The sequence below is a fragment of the Bubalus bubalis genome, chromosome 18, assembly GCF_019923935.1.
Source record: "Bubalus bubalis isolate 160015118507 breed Murrah chromosome 18, NDDB_SH_1, whole genome shotgun sequence".
NCBI classification, from domain to species: domain Eukaryota; kingdom Metazoa; phylum Chordata; class Mammalia; order Artiodactyla; family Bovidae; genus Bubalus; species Bubalus bubalis.
Window position 1 is genome coordinate 58,246,785 of NC_059174.1, and position 21,517 is coordinate 58,268,301.

Sequence of the window (21,517 nt, forward strand, 5' to 3'; positions counted from 1 at the left end):
CACGACTGAGCGACTGATCTGATCTGATCTGATGGTCTTCCATGTCTTGTTTTGCACCATTGATTCCTCCCTAGTTTAGGTAACTGTCACAGAACAGTTTTAAGGTAAAAACTTAAAATTCTGTGGGATCATTACACTGTAAATTAAGGTTTATTCTTAACTGGAGTCCTGCTGATGAGGCTGAAGGGATTCAGAGATTTGGGAACTGAAACCTGGTGTGGTGGCGGGGCTGGGGGTTAATGTAGGGTGGTGGCTGGACCCAGAAACCCAGATATTCCTGCAATTAGAATGTAAGCAGTTTAAGTAAACAACTGGATTTGTGTAGGGATGACAAGCTAGAATGTGAAACACACAACTCTTACAACCAGCTACTTTCTACTAACATCTGTAAGGAGAAAAGTGTCTTGACATCCTAATTCTTCAAAGATCAAGCTCGTTAGACACTACAGTGCCCCACCAACAGTGCAGAAAAACAGGCACCAGTGTGCGCTTTGGAGATACTGACCTTGGTACATAAGTAAGTGCCTCACGGGGCCATCCACCTCCTCAGCAAGTCTAGATAAGTTTGAGAGTCCCGTTAATACACTGCCAAGTAAAATTCAGGGTGATCAACCAATAACTGGGAGATCTGAAAACTAGGAGAAAAAGTGAGTGTCACTCAGTCGTGTCCAACTCTTTGTGACCCTGCCAGGCTCCTCTGAGGGCTACAGTCCATGGGGCCACAAAGAGTTGGACACGACTGAGTGACTTTCATTTTTTCTCCTAGTGCCTAGTGGGCTACAGTAGGCTCACTGCCATAGCTATGAGAAGCCTGCACACAGCAACTACAGAGTAGCCCCCATTTGCTGGAACTAGAGAAAGCCCATGCAAGGTAAAAGATCCAGCAGAGCAGAAAAACCAACACTGAGTGATCTGGACTGACCAAGATAAGAAGCATCAGGACTCCAACCTCCAAGCAAACCTAAGCCAGCTTTATGTAGGTATGGAATTTATACTTGGGGGTACTTAACTGGGTACTAAGGAAATTCTGCTTTAAAAATGGGAGCTGCTTTAAATTATGTCTGGCCAACATGGGAGCTCTTTTTGACATTCCAAAACTGGCTAGAGAAAGCCAGTTTTGTAAAACATCTGAGAATTCTGACCCTAAAGGATTAAGTCCTTCTAAGACGAACCTGCATTTCTTTCCTTGTACCTTTGTGATATCAATGTTCTACCCATCCTTTGAGGCATTTTGTTCTGAGAACTTGGTCTGGAAGGTACACACAGGGTTGTATTTGGCAGCCAGTCGAATAGACTGGACCAGCTCTCAGGGAATTTGTCATAAGGGGTCCCAGCCATTAATGGTCCCTGCCATTATTTTAACCTTCCTTTTGTCTGCTTGGACAAGGGCTTTCACTTTCTTAGACTATTTTGAAGGCTGCATTCTTTGCACCCTCTTGTGGTGACGTGTCTTATCGCCTTGAGGGGCTGTTGGGCTATTACTACTCAAAAGCCAGATGGTGGATCCTTTAAATAAGAGAAACTTTTAAACTGCGGCACTTTCAGAATTCACTAGCAACAGCTTTCGGCTTCCCAGGAGGCACTAGTAGTAAAGAATCTGCCTGCTAGTGCAGGAGACAAAAGGGCAGGGGAGCCTGGGAAGCTACAGTCCTTAGTGTCGCAAAGAGTCAGACAGGACTGAAGTGACCTAGCGTGCACCTGCACGCACACACACAAACACACACACACAGAAACAGCTTTCTTATAGTTTTATTTGTACCTCTGAAAAGATCAAATTAAAAGGTGAATACAAAGACATATAATGGTTAACTTTAAGAACCCCATAACGAAACAAACGAACAAAAAATTCAGTCTGGGAGAATTTATTTGTGGTTTCAGCTTCCCCTCAGTGGATCTCACAGGTGCTTATACAAACATTAGATGAGAGACTTCGCTGTAGGTCCAATGGTTAGGAATCCACTGCCAGGGAACACGGGTTAGCTCCCTGGTCCAGGAAGACATCATATATCACAAGGCAGCTAAATCCAAGCATCACAACTACTGAGCCCACATGACCTAGATCCGTGCTCTGCAACAAGAAAAGTCACCACAATGAGAGGTCCGCGCACCACTAGAGAGCAGCCCTGAGCCCAATAAATAAGACCCAGCACAGCCAAAAATAAACAAATGAATCATCCCCACAACCCTGTTGGTGGGAAGAACATGATTCATCTGGGGTTGTGAAGAAAGTGATTACATTTTATGAATCAAGAGGACATCCATGATACATTCGGAATAAAACAATAGCAAATGGTAATGGCAACAGTTAAATGTCAATCATACACATACTATTTGATTTCTTTCGATTAAATTTCCACTCAGATAACTGCTCTCTCGATGGTCAGATGGTATAGCACCCAGTCCTACAACACGCTGTGGTCTGTGTATGGAAGGGCGCCCTGAACAAACATGATAAGTTATGGCACAGTTTTACATTATTCTCTGCCCTTATGTGATGCCAATTCACACACCAGTGAATTGAATAATGCAGTGTCCCTGTTTTCTCAGTAAAGATGGATATGAATGAACCACACTTAATCAGGTTAGGCTCTTCATCTTACTAATTCCTCTGCAGAGACCATCATGAAAGGCCTGTAAGACAGCTGCAGAAGGTTTTCAAACTACTGCAGAAAAGTCATAGTGAAAGGTTGTTGCTGAACCACGAAAAGACACGGGGACTCTTGGCCTCCAGAGGAGAATTCAATCCATGACCAGAGATGAGGCTTGACTGCTCAGTGCTTTTGTGTAATAAAGTTTTATTAAACTATAAAGGAGACAGAGAAAGCTTCTGACATAGGCATCAGAAGCGGGCAGAAAGAGTACCCCCCTGGCTAGTCTTCAGCTAGATGTTATATAGTCACTGCTGCTGCTAAGTTGCTTCAGTCATGTCCGACTCTGTGCGACCCCAGAGACGGCCGCCCAACACGCTCCCCCATCCCTGGGATTCTCCAAGCAAGAACACTGGAGTGGGTTGCCATTTCCTTCTCCAATGCATGAAAGTGAAAAGTGAAGGTGAAGTCGTGTCTGACTCTTAGCGACCCCATGGATTGCAACCCACCAGGCTCCTCTATCCATGGAATTTTACAGGCAAGAGTACTGGAGTGGGGTGCCATTGCCTTCTCCGTATATAGTCACTGCTGCTGCTGCTAAGTCGCTTCAATCGTGTCCGACTCTCTGCAACCCCAGAGATGGCAGCCCACCAAGGTCTGCTGTCCCTGGGATTCCCCAGCCAAGAACACTGGAGTGGGCTGCCATTTCCTTCTCCAATGCATGAAAGTGAAAAGTGAAAGGGAAGTCACTCAGTTGTGTCCAACTCTTAGCGACCCCATGGACTGCAGCCCACCAGACTTCTCCATCCATGGGATTTTCCAGGCAAGAGTACTGGAGTGGGGTGCCATTGTCACTAGCAGTCTGTTAATGAAAGAAAGGAATGTCTTAAAACTCAGAATAGCACAAGGCCCCTCATCCATAAGATGTATTTGGGATAATCTTAGCACCAGATGATTCATCCCGGGCCATAAAAGGATTGACTTGAATCTTATAGAAAGGGCAGAATACCATACAAATAGTTTTGTTTACATAGATTAGGGGAACAACATCTGAGTATAACATACTGGTTTGTCAAGTAGCTTCTGAGCCATTAGGCGGGACCGACTTGAAGACAGAGTCTGGGGTAAATGCACAGTACATTAACATAGCTTAAACATTTCCATAAGAAAAATGCATTGGTTAACTCATGGTTTGAGAATAGTTAACTTCAGGTGAAACCAGGTGTCATTATGGCAACACAGTATTTTAAGAGAAACCTCCTTTTAAATTTGTATAGAGCAGGAAAAAAGTATCGCTTGTTTGTTTCCTCCTGCTGCTTAAAAGAGATAAAAATGTCTGACACTTGCAGCCTATTTCTTTGGTTTGGAGACCCCTGGCCTTCCTGCCTGTTACCCTCTCAATAGTAATATGGCCTTCTCAAGAAAACTCCACTAATTAAATACTTTACACACTGAAATACTGGCCTATCTTCCTACATGTCCTTCAGTTTCAACATATTAATATACACCTCATGTCATAAGTTTCAACATATTTAATGTAATTATTCTGCAATAGTATTGGAGGTTAATGTTGGAGAACTAAAGATTTATTTATTCCTAATATGAATTGTCTGATATGTGGCCTGCTGTAAGAACTGGTCTAAAAACTTAGCAAATTCATTACATCTATAAAGATTCTCCCCAATATGAATTTCTTGGTGAATCTTGAGACATACTGGCCTTCTTAGAAGTGTTTTCATATTCAGTATATCTGTTCAGTTTCTGGTCTGCATAAATTACCTCATTATGCCCAAAGTGTGAATATCTGGTGAAAAAAACTATAATCATTACCTGTACAAGCTTGCTCTCCAATATAAATCCTTTCATGTTTCACAGATTTGAACTTCAGGTTAAAGTTTTACCGTGCACATTATATCTGTGTAGTTTCTCTGAAAGACGTGTAATTTGAGGTCTAGTGCACGTGGAGCCTGGAGAAAGCCCTTGCCCACACATTTCCATGACTCCTCTTCACTATGGAATCTTGTTGTCAAATGCATCCAACTCAAGGTGAAACTTTTTCCACCCCCACTGCATTTGTAAACTACTGCTCCAGTATGTTCCCCACCTTACATTTGTAAGGTGTCTCTGCATTATGAATTCTCTGATGATGAGGCCTGTTACTGAAGACCTGGCCACACATTACATTTATATGGTTCCCTCCATAAGAGTTACCTTATGGTCACTTAAGATTGACTGCACTCTAAATGTATGGCTTCTCTCCAGCATGAATTTTCTCTTGCTTTGTAAGAAATGAATGCCTTCCAAAACACCTGCCACACTCACGATGTGGGTAAAATCTCAATTCAGAATTAATTAATTGATGGTTACTTAAGTCTGAACATAGAATCAAAGCTTTTCCACATACAACACGTTTGTGTGGTTTTCCTCCAGTGTGACTTTTCTGAGGGTCAAATAGATGATATGCTTTACTGCATTTGTTACATTTGTAAGTTTTCACTGTAGTATGGATTCTCAGACTATCTGAAAAGTGATTCCTGTGACTAAAGGCTTTGCACATAAATTACATGTCTATGGTTTCTCTCCTGTATGAACTGCCTAATGGTCAGTTAAGGCTGAACATGCACTAAAGGCTTTGCCACTCATTACATTTGTGAGATTCTTCTCCAGTATGAATTCTCCAATTAATTCCGAGGTGTGCAATTTAAGTAAGGCACACATATCATATTTACATGGTTTCTCTTTTGTATGAACTCTCTGATTGACTGTAAGGACTAAACTCTGACTAAAGACTTTGCCACACTCAGGACATTTGTAAGGTTACTCTCCATTATGAATTATTTGATGAACTGAAAAGTCGGTCTTGTACCTGAAGGCTGTGCCACACAAATTACATTTATATGCTTTCTCTCCTGTATGTATTGCTTGATGGTAAATAAAGGTTGAACGTGCACTATAAGCTTTGCCACACTCTTCACATTTGTATGGTTTCTCTCCAGTATGAGTTCTGTGATGAACTGCAAAGGAAGCCCTGTACCTGAAGGCTTTGCCACATAAATTACATTTATATGGATTCTCTCCTGTGTGAACTGCTTGATGTTAAGTCTGGATGTGCACTAAAAGTTTTGCCACACTCATCACATTTATATGGTTTCTCTAAAGTATGAATTCTCTGATGAGTTATAAGGCCTGAACTCTGACTGAACACTTTGCCACACTAATTACATTTGTAAGGTTTCTCTCCAGTAGGAATTCTCTGATGACTCCTAAGATATGAATTTTGACTAAAACACTGGCCACATACATCACACTGATATGGTTTCTCTCCAGTATGAATTCTCCAATGGAGTGTAAAATAAGATCTGAGACTGAAGGCTTTACCACATAAATTACATGTATATGGTTTCTCTCCTGTATGAAGTGCTTGATGTTTACTTAAGTCTGAATGTGCACTAAAAGCTTTTCTGCACTCATCACATGTATATGGTTTCTCTCCAGTATGAATTCTCTGATGAATCCCAAGGTGTGCATTTCAAGTAAAGTACCGGCCACATATATCACAGTTATATGGTTTCTCTCCAGTATGAATTCTCCTATGAACTGCAAGTGTTGCGTTTTGACTAAAGGCTTTTCCACATACTTAACATTTATACAGTTTCTCTCCTGTATGAACCGCTTGATGTCTAGTTAAGTCTGAATATGCACTAAAAGCTTTGCCACACTCATTACCTATGTAAGGTTTCTGTCCAGTATGAATTCTCCAGTGAACTGTAAAATAAGACATGTGACTGAAGGCTTTGCCACATAAGTAACATTTATATGGTTTCTCTCCTGTATGACCTGCTTGATGGTCAGTAAAGGCTAAATGTGCACTGAGCGCTTTGCTATATTCATCATATTTATATGGTTTCTCTTCAATATGAATTCTCTGATGAACTATAGGTCTAGCATTTTGACTAAAGGCCTTTCCACATACATCACATTTATATGGTTTCTCTCTATGGACCCTTTGATGTCCATTGAGTTCTGAGTCCTGAACAAAGGTCATGGCACAGTCAGTACATTTGTAAGGTTTTCCTGTGTGTGCTTCCTGGTCTTGTGCCAGTACTGAAGGGTGCATAACAGCACTCTCACATATATTAGAAATGCTGGTGCAGAAACGTTCTCTGAAGTGGTAAATCTGAGGTGCTACTGTTGATACTCCTCACAACTTGAATACATTCAAATGTTTTCCCTTCAGGTTGAAGTATCTACAGTTCATCTTTAAAGCTTGATCCATGCCTATTTTCAACAGGCCTATTTCCCGCTGCAATTCTACTGTGCTGATCACTTTCATTAATGAGATTTTTGATCTGGGTTATAGACATTCCTTTGTAATTTCTTTCATCATCTCTCCCCTGACAATCAAATTCATGCAAATTTTTCTGGATCTCTCTGAGGAAAATATCTGTGATTTCATGGCTTTCAGGTCTTCCCAACATCACTGTGTGAAATACTTCTTCTTTATCACTGTTTGCTTTTGTTGGTAATTTCTGGCTTGTATGTGTATGAGACATATCTACAAGATATAAAGAACCATAGGTATCCTATTAATTATAATTCATAAATAAATTCTTTCATGTTGAATACATGATCTTACACCAAAAGTAGTACCTATCCTGAACAGAATTATGAATCTTCCCATTGATTTTGAAAATAAAAGAAACACTAAAGGAATAGTGTTTAATAAAGAAAGAGTAATTGGGCTTCCCTGGTAGCTCAGTGGTAAAGAATCTGCCTGCCAATGCAGGAAACATGGATTCAGTCCCTGACCTGAGAAGATCCCACATGCCATGGAGCAACTAAGCCCATGAGCTACAACTATTAAGCCTATGCTTGGGAGCCTGGGAGCCACAACTATTGAGCCCATATGCTACAACTACACAAGCCATCACAACCTAGAGCCTGTGTTCCAAAATAAGAGAAGACAAGGCAATGACAGGCTCACACATCGCAACTATAGAGTAGCACCTGCTTTACACAAATAGTGAAAACCTTGTGCTGCAACAAAGACCCAGCACAGCCAAATAAATAAAATTTTAAAAAATTTTAAAAAAGTGATCACCTGTAATTCAAATTAATTTTACTGTAGGCTAGTTTCAAACACACAACGACAAAAACATTCACATAGTTCAAACCTATGTCAGCTCTCAAAGAAAAGGGTATTATGACACCATGACCCCAAAGCACACTCGAATTAGTAGTAAACATACTATTGTCTCATAATTGAGGAGGAAAAAAATACATTATACACAATATACACATATTTATACATAATTACATGCTAAAGAACAGACAGGGCTTCGCAAGTTTCTCAGTGGTAAATAATCCGCCTGCCACTACAGGAGATGCAAAAGACTAGAGTTCAATCCCTGGATCTGGATGAATCTCTGGAGACAGAAATGACAACCCACTCCAGTATTCTTGCCTGAAAGAAATTCCATGGACAGAGAAGCCTGGCAGGCTACAGTCCATGGGGTCACAAAGAGTCAGATACCTCTGAAAGACTGAGTATGCATGCAAAGACTAGACAATATATTGTTATAGTAAATAATCCAAAAGAAACTAAATAATGAATAATGTAAAAACTAAAGAGCAGTTTCTTAAAGAGATGGGAATACCCAACTTTATTGTCTCCTGAGAAATCTATATGCAGGACAAGAACCAAAAGTTAGAACTGAACATGGAACAACTAACTGGTTCAAAACTGGGAAAGCAGTCAAGGCTGTATATTGTCACCCTGCTTATTTAACTTATATGCAGAGTATATCACGTAAAATGCTGGGTTGGATTAAACACAAGCTGGAATCAAGATTGGCAGGAGAAATATCAACAATCTCAGATATGGACATGAATCCACTTTAATGGAAGAGAGAAAAGAGGAATTAAACAGCCTCTTGATGGGGTGCAAGAGGACAGGAAAAAAAGCTGGCTTAAAACTCAACAATCAAAACACTAAGACCATGGCATCTGGTCCTATCACTTGATGGCAAGTAGATGGGGGAAAAAAGGAAACAGTGCCAGATTTTATGTTCTTGGGCTCAAATATCACCATGGGTAATGACTGCAGCTATGAAATTAAAAGATGCTTACTCCTTGGAAGAAAAGCTATGACATAGCTAGAGAGCATATTAAAAAGCAGAGACATCACTTTTGCCAACAAATGTCCATAGAGTCAAAGCTATGGTTTTTCCAGTCATCATGTATGGATGTGAGAGTCGAATGATAAAGAAGGCTGATGCCAAAGAATTGAGAATTTCGAACTGTGGTGCTGGAGAAGGCTCTTGAGAGTCCCTTGGACTGCAAGGAGATAAAACCAGTCAGCCCTGAAGGAAGTCAACCCTGAATATTCATTGGAAGGGCTGATGCTGAAGCTGAAGCTCTAATACTTAAGACTTCTTGATGCAAAGAGCTGACTCACTGGAAAAGACCCTGATGCAGGGGAAGGTCAAGGGCAGAAGGAAAAGGGGGCAACAGAGGATGAGATGGTTGGATGGCATCACTGACTCAATGCACATGAGTTTGAGCAAACTCAGGGAAATAGTGAAGCACAGGGAAGCCTGGCGTGCTGTAGTTCATGGGGTTGCAAAGTATCAAACATGACTTAGTGATGAACAAAAAAAAAGAACAAAAGTGCAGTTTACAATTACACAACAAACAACATTAGGAAATAAAGGATTCATTTAAAACAATTTTTTTTTTTTTTTGGTCATACCACGTCCCTTGCGGGATTTTAATTCCACGACCAGGGAGTGAACCTAGGCCCAAGCAGGTAAAAGTACTGAATTCTAGCCACTAGACTGCCAGGGAATTCCCTCATGTGGTTTAAAACCAAAACAAAACACACTTTTATAAATATCTGTTATAAATCTATCTGTATACTGACGTATAGGCTATTTTATGACATTAACAAGTAGTTCATACCAGTTACATTGGATAATACATTCAGAAAGACCATCATCTGTAAATTAAAAAAATTAGTAAATGAAATATTCTCTACTTACACAACAGCCATTCAATATAGCAATTCCGCATCTATACAACTTATCCAGTTCACTGGCCCCAACATACATGTAAAGGGACATGCTTTGGGGTTCCCTGGTGGCTCAGGGGTAAATAATGCACCTGCCAGTGCAGGGCACATAGGTTCAAGTGCTGGTCTGGGGAGATCACACATGCCTCGGAGCAGCTAAGCCTATGCTCTAGAGCCTGGCACCTGTAACTACTGAAGCCTGGGTACCTAGAGCCCACACACTGCAACAAGAGAAGGCACTGCAGTGAGAAGCCTGTAGACCCTGTAGAAGAGAGTAGACCCTGCTTGCCAGAAGTAGAGAGAAGCCTGAATCACAACGAAGACCCAGCACAGCCAAAAATGAATAAAAAATAAATTATTTTTAAAATGTATTCTTATCACAAGAAAGGAATATACTTTAAAAACTTATTACCTGGAGTCAGAGACAACACTGTCAGAAATAAAATGCAAATTAACAGTATACATAATGTAATGTAGACAAAGGAACATGTCACAATAAGCATGACAAAAAGTTAATATATTTTTTACCCAAAAGTAATCTTTGAGGGAAATTCCCTGGTGCTCTAATGGCTAGGACTCTGTGCTTCCACTGTAGGGGGCACAGATTCCATCCATGAATGGGGAACTAAGATGCAACTAAGATGCAACTGCCTGTCGCATGCTGCAGCCAAAAGAAAAAAAAAAAAAACAAACCCCAAAATTCCTGATCTTTCCTCTAAAAGAGGCAATATTCTATGCAACCTAACAGCATTAATATTCCAATTTTACAAATAAAGGCAGTAGACTTACAGGAATTATGTTTTCTCCAGAGTCTAAAGAATATCATGGCCATCCTGTATCAAAAAAGCTACTTTCCTTTGTAAGTCATAATTTCATGGCTAAAATACACACCAAATAGTGCTCAAATTGACTGTGATAAGAAGGACAGAAGGGCTGATAAGAATCTTAGATTGTCACTCTGGGGAGATGGGGGTATTGGATTCATCAGAAGAATCTGAAGGGTAAAGAAACTTCCTACAATGGGGGCAGGAGTGGGGGAAGCTGGGCTCATCCTCCCACTGAGAGACAGGGGAAGTTAGAAGGGGACCAGCTGACTGAGAGGGAGATAGAAGGGTTGGGAGGGGTGAAAGGCCACAAAAGGACAGAGAATGGAGAGAGAAAGGGCAGTAGGGGACACTATTGGACCTGTGGGCTGGCTCAATAGAGAGCCGACTTAAAAAGTGAGGATTTGATCAGCTAAAATATAATTTGACATTGTAATGTGGACAATCGTCCTCACTAATCGCATAATTCTGTTTCCACTTGTATCTTCTCTTCAGACAGTTTTAAGTTAGCTTTATGTACTTCACAGTAGGAGAGAAGAGGATCCAGCCTCTCATCCAGCAGGGCAGATTCTTATCCTTTCTCAAGGGGTGAGAGTCACATTCAGTAACTTCTAAGGGTTCAGCCCACTGAATTTAAGGTCCCAATTCTCACATAATCCAGTGAATACATCCCATTTATTAGCTAATGAGTAAAGATGAACTTTCATCTCGGAATAAAAACGTCATCAATCTTAATCTCTTTTCTTACAGAGTGGCATTTTGTCTCACAAATCCTACTCACAGCACCAATTAATGTTTTGCCAAAAGTTTTCACTTTCATCTTAGGGTTAAAGGATTTGTTAACAAAATAAGCCATGTGTGCTATACAAATGAAAAAAGTGAAAGTGAAGGTGTTCACTTGTGTCTGACTCTTAGTGACCCCACGGACTGTAGGCCACCAGGCTCAACCGGCCACAAGGTTTTCAAGGCAAGAATACTGGAGTGGGTTGCCATTTCCTTCTACAGGGGATCTTCCCAACCCAGGGATCGAATACGGGTCTCCCGCATTGCACACAGACTCTTTGCCATCTGAGAAACCAGGGAATCCCTATACAAATAAATAATACATAATACAGATAAAGCATTATCTAGCTGACTCTCAATATACTACCATTTAAAGCAAAGAGAAATAGAAACAGCAGAGGATACATCATCAAATTGGCTTCTGACCAACATCCAGACTCAAACAGCGCTGGCGAATCCCAGGACACAGCACATGTGGAGTCTCAATTGGGAAAACGTCCCAGGCAGTGTGTCCATTCCATGGGTGAGACTTCAAAGATTGCAGTTCGAGGTTACTGCTTATAATCCCAGGACATGAACTGATATCATCATCAATCTGTGAGGAAACAGCAGCTCTGGTTTCATCTTAATGCTGTTTGTTTCGTCTTATAAAACTTGGATGCTGCTAAGCCTGGGGCTTGGTTGGTCAGAGCCCCTTCCAAGGGCTGAACAAACTCAAGATTTGTCCCCTAACTTATTTATGGTGCCACAAGCCTTGCACTCACAGCAGGGAGTCACGGCACTCACAGTCAGGGTGTGTCCAGACAGGTTAGAAGGAAGGTCACAAGAATGCACTACTTTGTCTTGAAGCCTAAACAAGACTATTTATTTAATTTCCTTAACATCCTGGTGGCTCTATGCCTGCAAATACAGGAGGCATGGGTTCGATCCTTCACAAGTTTGAAATCAGCTTTATAAACACTCAAGCATGGGGAAAACTCCTTGTGTATCACACAGTGGGCAGGTCACCTGAAGAAAGGACAAGTTTGAACTCCCGATGCCAATCATGAAGCCTTACATGTGAGAGTCAACAAGGCTCTGATCTCAGTAAGAAAAACAGGGGCTCCCAAGAGACACAGAGGGAACATGCAGAGGTACCCCAAAGTATATCACCACTTCGGAAGGAAGTGATCCTCACCCACAGCAGGATCCTGAGGGTCTCCACCATCATGTCCTTGTACAAGGTCCTCTGGGCAGGGTCCAGACATTCCCACTCCTCGGGAGTGAAATCTAGGAACACATCCTTGACGGTTAACTGTGTTTGAAATGAAAACACATTTCACCAACAGGCTCTGAGGAGGGTTCTTATTTTCACAGAAAAGGACAAGTGAGACAGGTAAGGTCAATTCAGCTGAAGTAATATTCTGATAGATCCATGCAAATCTATTTGGAGCAAATTGGTGGTCTCTAACTTAATTTCCTGTTTTTTCATAAGATGATGATATCCTCCAATCAACATTAATTTGTCATATGTGTGGACAAGACATGAAAAACAAATTACAATTAACAGTGGGTTGTCTATGCAGAAGTGTTACACTCAACACACTGAGTGACATTCACGATCTAGATGAGTTACAGCAAGACTGGTGTCTTCAGAGACAACAAAGTCCACAGTGACTTTAAAAGAACACACACTGTGATGAGGATGAATCATCACACTGACCAGAGGTGTCTCAACACTTCATACACACTAAGCATTACTCTAAACACTTTACACATATGAACTTCTCATCAACATAACAGCATATTAGAGAAGGATCTGTGTCCACCTTACAGGAGAGAAAACTCTGTCACTCTAAGAAATTACTCAGGTTAAACAGTTAAGAAATGAAGCAACAGCACTTGAGTTCAGGTGGTTGGGAGAGACAACTGAACCGAAGAAATTAAACAGTTAAGTAACAGTGTAAAGGACCATCCACAGAAAGTTCCCAGAGAATACAGGAAACAAGTTCAAGGAAGCTGTAGTGCAATGGAACAGTAAAATGATCACTATACAGAATCACCCCCTCTCCCTGCTAATCCATACAATGTCAGTAATCTTACTACTATTTATATCATTCATGTGATGAGATAGAAAAAACTTAAGGTCATGGAATACACTTAAGATACAAGTGCAACTGCTACAAAGCATAAAGCATATTTATGAGATGATGTTTTATAATAAAACCATGGAGTTACATATCCATGCACTCATGCATGCACATGTAAACAAACAGCTGATTGGAAAAAAAAAAAAAAGAGTTGTCTTTTTTCTTTCATTCAATCAAAATTTAGTGAGCATCAACTCTGTGTCCCGAACTGGGAATACAGCAGTATACATGATGGAGCTTACAATCCAGGAGCCAGCTGGCCAATTACATCCATAATTTTAACATCACTATTGTTATATGTGCTCTGAAACAGACCTGGTGCTAAGACAAGATTCAACAGAAAGTCTTGACCTACATCAAGAAATCAGATATCAGACGAGGTCTCCGTGAGGAAGAAACACTTAGGATTGGCAAGGTGGGAAATGGAAGAGTTTTGTAAGCAGAGAGAAGAGCCTGAGTGCCGGCTCTGAGGCAGGAAGATATTTAGTGAACAGAAAGCCAGCCAGTGTGACTGGGACACAGGGAACAAAGAGGGGTGATGCCAGGTAGAGGCTGATTTCTACAAGGTCTAGGATTTAGGACTTTATTCCAAAAGCTACTGGAAGTCACTGAAGAATCTGTAGGAAGAAAGTTAGAGGTTTAGATTTGTTTTTTTCGAGCTCACACTGTTGTGTGTCAAGGTCATTGTTGTTCAGTTGCTCAGTCGTGTCAGGCTATTTGTGACTCCATGGTAGCCTGCCAGGGTGGACATTTTGTACTCGAAAGAGTTGCCTTTTGACACATTCTGGGATGATACTCCCATTTTCTTTTACTTGTATATTTCAGCATCTTTGGGACATTAAAAATCAATCAGTTGTGTGTCAATAAGTTTGTCAGCATTCTATGTCTTTTTTAAAGCTTATTTGTTTTGGTTATGCTGGCCTTCGTTGCTGTGAGCGGGCTTTCTCTAGTTGCAGCTGCAGTGCCCGGCTCCTCATTGCAGTGGCTTCGCTTGTTTTGGGGCACAGGCTCTAGACAGTGCGGGCTTCAGGAGTTATGGCTCCCGGGCTCTAGAGTACAGGCTCAGTAGTTGTGGCACATGGGCTTAGTTGCTCTGAGGCATCTTCCTGGATCTGGGATAGAACCCATGCACCCTACATTGGCAGCCACATTATTATCAACTGTACTACCAGGGAAGTCCTCAACATTATCTTATTGTAGTTCAAAAAAATAAAAGGATACTAGTTCAAAAAAAATAAAAAGTAATACAAGCAGAACATAATATACAGAAGATTTATTCTAATGTGTATAAAATACCTGTGTTTAAAAATAATAGCAAAGCTTCCCTGGTGGCTCAATGGTAAAGAACCCACTGACCAATGCAAGAGACATGGCTTGTTGCCTGGTCTGGTAAGATCCCACATGCTGAGGGGCAACTAGGTCCCTGAGTCTCAATTCCTGAGCCAGAGCTCTAGAGCCCAGCAGGTGAAACTACTGAAGCCAGTGCACTCTAGAGCCTGTGCTGCAAAATGAGAGAAGCCAATGCAAGGAGAAGCCCCCACTGCAATGAGAGTGGCCACCACTTGCCAGAATGAGGGAAAAGCCACTGAAGCAACGAAGACCCAGTACAACAAAAAAATATTAAAAAAAAAAAAAGTGACTTTATTCTTAATTTGAGGTATGTAGTTATGTTTGTGTATGAGTACATAATCAAAATTTTATTATTATAGTCCATTAATGAAATATTTAATTAAGATTAGGAAAGTTGGAGAATTCCCTGACAGTCCAGTGGTTAAGATCCCACACTTCCACTCCATGATTTTGGGTTCAATCCCTACTAACAGAACTAAGACCACCCAAGCTCACCATGCAGCCAAAAAAAGAAAAAAAATTAGTAAACTTGATTTCACAGTTTAAATGAGAAAAGGTAATGAAACACTCTCTAGACCTGAAATCTCTTTCTCAACTTTCCATTCCATTGCCAAAACTAAGATTTTTAAGAGATGTGCATTTAATTTTATTTATTAGACTCTGATGCTGGGAGGTTTTGGGGCAGGAGGAAAAGGAGATGACAGAAGATGAGATGGCTGGATGGCATCATCGACTCAATGGACGTTGAGTTTGAGTGAACTCCAGGAGTTGGTGATGGACAAGGAGGCCTGGCATGATGCGATTCATGTGGTCGCAAAGAGTCAGACACGACTGAGCGACTGAACTGAACTGATTATTATTTTTTAAAAATATATTTATTTTAATTGGAGGCTAATTACTTTACAATATTGTAGTGGTTTTGTCATACATTGACATGAATCAGCCATGGGTGTACATGTGTTCCCCATCCTGAACCCCACTCCCACCTCCCTCCCCATCCCATCCCTCTGGGTCATCCCAGTTCACCAGCCCTGAGCACCCTGTCTCATGCATGAAACCTGGACTGGTGATCTGTTTCACATATGATAATATACATGTTTCAGTGCTATTCTCTCAAATCATCCCACACTCGCCTTCTCCCACAGAGTCCAAAAGACTGTTCTATACATCTGTGTCTCTTTTGCTGTCTCGCATATAGTTATTGTTACCAACTTTCTAAATTTCATATATATGCGTTAGTGTACTATATTGGTGTTTTTCTTTCTGGCTTACTTCACTCTGTATAATAGGCTCCAGTTTCATCCACCTCACTAGAACTGATTCAAATGTATTCTTTTTAATGGCTGAGTAATATTCCATTGTGTATATGTACCACAGCTTTCTTATCCATGTGTCTGCTGATGGACATCTAGGTTGCTTCCATGTCCTGGCTATTATAAACAGTGCTGCGATGAACATTGGGGTACATGTGTCACTTTCAATTCTGGTTTCCTCGGTGTGTATGCCCAGCAGTGGGGTTTCTGGGTCATATGGCAGTTCTACTTCCCGTTTTTTAAGGAATCTCCACACTGTTCTCCATAGTGGCTGTACTAGTTTGCATTCCCACCAACAGTGTAAGAGGGTCCCCTTTTCTCCACACCCTCTCCAGCATTTATGTACTATAAAAAGTCAGATCTGATTCCCCCTCTTTTCCAGATTTTAACAAGTACGTGCACACTAATACCTGACTTCCACATGCAGCTTCTTTACCCTCGTTGACAGAGAGCAGACAGCACATCCAGATGGGCCCTAAGCAATCCCTGCTGCCCAACAGCACTGAGACCCCGTCTCCAACCCATGGGTGAGAAGCCCTGCCCAGGACAGTGCCCAGGGGAGCCTCCTCACAAGGGCCGGGTCACTGGGTCATGGGGAGACGGGATCTAAGTGGAGATGATAGGCCCTGAGGGAAGGCCCCGGGTGAGTGTGCGTGTACAGGAGTCAGACAGGACACTTCAGAGTCAGACACGATTAGCAAGTCCAGAGAAGGGCATTTCAGGAAGGACAGACTGAGAACCCACTGAGAAGATGACCTTACCTGAGAAAGACCCATTCATGACACATTTTCTTTCATCTTCTCGGCTTCTTCCTCACGCAACACAAGTCTTCAGAGGTCTATCATGAAAGTGGAAAGCATGCTGTTTAATGCTTAGAGTCAACACACCTGCTTCCTGAGCCCCAATCCCCCACACAGAGAAGCCCTCACCATGTGGAACAGACAGTCCTCTGTGCCCACAGTCTCGGGAGGGACTCAGGACGGTCAACTCCCGCACGGAGTCCAACATGGGACTTTCCCACACTTTCCTTCGGATCACACTCCCCTCCTGGTGAGGCCTCATGTACACAGCAGCAGGGGGCACCTCCACTGACCCCACGATGCCCTTCAGGTCACACAGCAGGCCCTGGTCCAGCCCCACTCAGGGCAGAGCACCCTCCCGTCCCCCAGGGCCTGATCTCAGTCTCAGAAGTGGAGGCTAAGAGCCCTGGTGCTCAATGCAGGATCCAAATCAGAATCATCTGCGCCTCTGTGCAAATTCCTGGGACGAGGCCCCACACGAGAACCTGAGGAGCGTGTCTGATGGGGGAGAATCGACTAACCAAAGGGGTATGTGTATACATACCATACACCATGTGACCATGTGACATGTGTACACCGTGAAATATTAATCACAATCCACGAACCAACACATCCATCACCTCCAAAATCCCATGTTCTCTGTGGGGTGAAAACACTGACGATGCACTCTCCTGACATATTCCCACTGTGCAGTAATAGAATAGGATTAACTACGGTCAGCATGCTGCACATACCTCCCCAGGACTTACTCACTTCACAACTCATAGTCCGTACTTTGTGACCAACATCTCCCATGACAACGCTTGTCTCTCTCTCTCTCTCACACACACACACCCCCATTCACTGGGTTCATCAAAAGGTCCACTCTTGCTCTCACAATCCTCCTGGAGACACCAATGAAGCTTCCCTTCAGCTTCTCCCATTTTTCTACCTCTTCTCCGTGCATGGTTGAAAAAGAACAGAGACCACTAGGCATGCATAGTGCTACAGAAATCTGCCCAAGCAAATTTCAGCATGACAGCAAATCCAAGGACACTGGGACTGAATATGGAGAAAAAGAACCTGGTCCTCTTGGGAAAACCTATCAGTGACTGTGGACATTATGTAGCTGAGAAATACACAGACTGAGTTCAATAAAGAAGTCACAAGACGAGAGAGCCCCCAATCTCACTGGCTCATGTTCTCCCTGCTCACAGCTAAATGCAAGATAACCACATTAAACTCAGCATCCGCTGCAATGGGCAGATGAGCTGCTGGAAGGCAAAGCTGCTGTCCAAGACGGAAACTGGCCCCTGGATGGACAGAGCTTAGAAGACCTGGGGGCTGCAGTGAGCAGTGACACTGCAGACTAAAATAAGGGGACACCACAAGACACTAGATCTGTCAGGCTTCTTAGGACTCTCACATCTTTTTGCTTTGAGTAAAAAGTCTCCACATGGGGTAAGGATCAATTAGAGTTGAAATGTCCAGAACAGACATGGGAACCATCATCACCTACCCTGTAACCTCCATCTCCCCTGAGAATTCTTCAGCCAAACACACATTCATAGTCTGTGAGATGTTGTAAGAGATGTTGCACATATCCTGGAAGGAAGAGGAAAATGGGGCATCCTTCAATGAAGGGAAACGAGGAAACATTCCAAATAATCAAAGGAGAAGGCCATCTCTGATGACGGTGATTAATATAGAGGCAGTAAATCTGGTTAACATGACAGCAAATATCAGAAGGAGATGGGGAGACCTCTCTAGCCTAGACCTGAAGGAAGAGAAAGAGCAAGGGCAACAGTGATATAATGGCCAAAGGTAGACGTAGCAACTAAGATCCGAGACAGAGAAGGTTTTGGTGTCTATGAACAAGGACTAAGTGAATGTGACCAGGACAGACTGACCATGAGAAAGGGGTGAGCTCCCAGGATGAGGCTGGAGACACTGGAAGAGACCTGAGGATGACAAAGGGCTGTGGAGCCACCTGAGGAGTCAGGATGCTGCCCTGAGGACATGGGGAAGCCAGCAGAGGTGGGAATCCTCCCTTCACATCGACCTTTATTCACAGAAGACAGTTCATGATTCTGTCTCTGAGCCTATGCTCCCACCTCCACCCTACTATTGTCCTTTTTCATGTTGCAAGACTGGGATCCATTTCAAATTCTAATACCAACTGGGCAGTCCCTCCAAGAACTGCCACACACCCAATTTGGCCAATCATCTCAGGGGTCACTGTTGCTCAGCTTCTGGACCTGAGGGGAAACATCATCAGATCAACTCAGCTCACTAGATGTGAGATCACATAAAAGAGAGGAAATTGGAGTATCAGACTAACTGCTTACATTACGTCGTGACTGTTAACCTCTACTCCACACCAGGAAAAGGGAAGGGGCTGACCCACCTCTGAGAGAATCAAGACACTGCAGCAGCTTAAACTTCTATAACCTCTGCACATAGATGTTATCTTTTAATACAGATAATTACAAAATGCACAAGCCTTACAGACAGAAGTTTTGCAATTCTCATTTTCATCTGTATAATTTAAAAAAGAATGTCTTAAACTTAGTAGATTTTAAAGCCAAAAATCAATGTATAACAACTTAATAATTCTTATACAATCGATTCAGCACTCGTCTGGATCTAGTCGCCTCCCCCACCTGCACAATAGTTGTTTCCACTTCATCTGGTTTATCTGTTTCCCTACTTCTTTCTCCGTCTCCCTTTCTCTTCCCCTCTGCTCTCCTGCTGTGCCTGTCCTCCTCTCTACTTCTTCCCTGACTCCCATCCAGCCTCTCTCTGCCATTTGTTCCCCGACAAGATGCTTTCTCTCCATCCTCCCTGGTGATCCTCAATCTCCCACCTTTCTTCCTCCATCTCTGCCCTCCCTTCCTCCCAACTCTCTGGCATCCTCAAGTGGCTGTGCTTCCTTTCAGCTTCCTTTCTCAGCTCCTCCAACCATTAGGAGCCCCCTTTCTCTCCCAGCAGGATACTGTTTGTAGGTCAAGGTCCCAAGTCTTGTATCCCCTTTGAGGGCTCTCTGTGTGAACTGCCTCTCCACTGTCGCCTTCTTTGGGACCCCTGATTTACAACCCCTCTCCCCTGAAGACTATATAAGGGGGCGGCAGAGGATGAGATGGTTAGATAGCATCCCTGACTCAACGGACACGAATCTGAGCAAACTCTGGGAGAAACAGGGTTCGAAAAGACTGGGGCGGAACAACACCTCCCTATCTTGCTCACCTTTAACTCTCAGGAAATCCTGTTTTTCTCTAAGCTTTTCCCCTAGCCTCTACCTTCAAGGCCCATTCTTTTTCATGCTGTTGTCTCTTCACAAGTTCCTCACAATCTTCTTCACTGCCACTGCTTCTTCCTCGCCACTGCTTCTTCCTCATGTTTCTCTTCATTTTCTATTTCTCTAGGAGTCGCTGTCTCTGCTTGTCCTGACAACCCCTCGCCCACTATTTACAGGGATGGTGACTGATTAAGAAGCCCGGTTCCCGCAAAAGCCAACCAGCAACGGGTGGAATTTGGGACGGAACCTCGGGTGCCACGTGGCTGGCGCACGTCACCTCCCCCGACACCGGTGAAAGCAACGTCATTATGAAGAGAAAGCCTACGGGGCAGAAACACGGGCCTGAGGAGACGCGAGGACAGACGGGTTGGGAGGGAAGGGGTCTCAGCAGCGGGGCGGGCTCTCCAGAATCCCAGGACCCGGGAGACAACGCGGCCTCTCCGGCAGCGGACAGGTCGGGGCGGTCGGCGTGGCTAGGGGCCGCGGAGCTAATAAACCCACCTCGCGGAAGAGAATTGTATGCGGTGTAGGAAGGGCAGAGGGGTCAGTGAGGTCAGTAAATGGTTTGAAGTAGGAAAGAGGTGCGAAACGGAGCGTCTCTGTGGACCAAAAGCTGGAAGTGCTTCAGAGCAACTTTAAAGCAAAATGGCGGCGCCCCTTTGGCGCTCACCAAGACGCCTGGAGAAGGAAATGTCAACCCACTCCAGTGTTCTTGCCTGGAGAATCCCAGGGACGGAGGAGCCTGGTGGGCTGCCGTCTATGGGGTCGCACAGAGTCGGACACGACTGAAGCGACTTAGCAGCAGCAGCAAGACATCTGAACTTGCTGGGGGTGGGACGGGCGCAGGGATTTAGAGTCACTAGCGAACCTGAGACTCGGGGTAACGAGGAAAGGAGACTGAAGGCGCAGGTTTGATTAGAAACAGAAAAACTCACGCGGAGCTGAGAGACCTCCACTTGCCGCGCTCCGCTTCCGGGTTTGCGGGAATCTGCGTGCACGCGCAGTGAAAGGGCGGAGCGGCATGGGGGCGGGGACTCAGCGGAGCCGGGTCGTCGGAGGACGGGGCGTTGAGCTAAGCCGAACACGCGTCGGGACATCGGGAGTGTGAGGAGGGCCTTCGAGGCGTTCTGGGACAGACCTCTGGGAGAAGAGGGTGGGGGCGGTGCGGTGCGGCGCGGCGCGGAGAAACAATTCATTACTGTAATCACCTCTGAAGCGGACTGCAGCCAGAGTATTAAAACAGGCCTGCTCCTTGCAAGGAAAGTTATGATAAAACCAGAAAGTGTTAAAAAGAAAAGGCATTACTTTGCCAACAAAGGTCCCTATACTCAAAGCTATGGTTCTTCCAGTAGTCAGGTAGGGATGTGAGAGTTGGTCCATAAAG

At 43.4% G+C, this 21,517-nt stretch overlaps 1 protein-coding gene across 5 annotated transcripts; it reads right to left on the reverse strand.

Moving 5' to 3' along the window:
• Positions 1–1,733: 1,733 nt before the first annotated feature.
• Positions 1,734–21,389, reverse strand: LOC102397654 (zinc finger protein 320). 5 transcript variants are annotated; one of them, XM_044931621.2, is made up of 5 exons: positions 21,069–21,157; positions 18,355–18,440; positions 16,818–16,894; positions 12,442–12,558; positions 1,734–2,068 (listed from the first exon to the last, which is right to left on the reverse strand). In XM_044931621.2, the coding sequence occupies exons 3-5, from the start codon at positions 16,830–16,832 to the stop codon at positions 1,949–1,951; spliced, it is 252 nt and encodes an 83-aa protein (XP_044787556.2). In that variant the 5' UTR covers positions 16,833–16,894; positions 18,355–18,440; positions 21,069–21,157; the 3' UTR covers positions 1,734–1,948. The 5 variants fall into 5 exon arrangements, with proteins under 5 accessions (XP_044787556.2, XP_044787552.2, XP_044787553.2 ...); XM_044931617.2 differs by lacking the exon at positions 12,442–12,558 and having other exon boundaries at positions 21,069–21,389; XM_044931618.2 differs by lacking the exons at positions 1,734–2,068; positions 18,355–18,440 and adding an exon at positions 11,558–11,859 and having other exon boundaries at positions 21,069–21,261.
• Between the last annotated feature and the right edge of the window lie 128 nt (positions 21,390–21,517).

Coding starts and splice junctions, on each gene's coding strand:
- LOC102397654 (XM_044931617.2), bottom strand. CDS start 21,329: ATGAATTGTTTCTCCGCGCCGCGCCGCACCGCACCGCCCCCACCCTCT. Junction 18,441..21,068: donor TGGAGGTCTCTCAGCTCCGC/GTGAGTTTTTCT, acceptor TCTTCCTTCCAG/GATATGTGCAACATCTCTTA. Junction 16,895..18,354: donor GGGGAGATGGAGGTTACAGG/GTAGGTGATGAT, acceptor CTTTCATGATAG/ACCTCTGAAGACTTGTGTTG.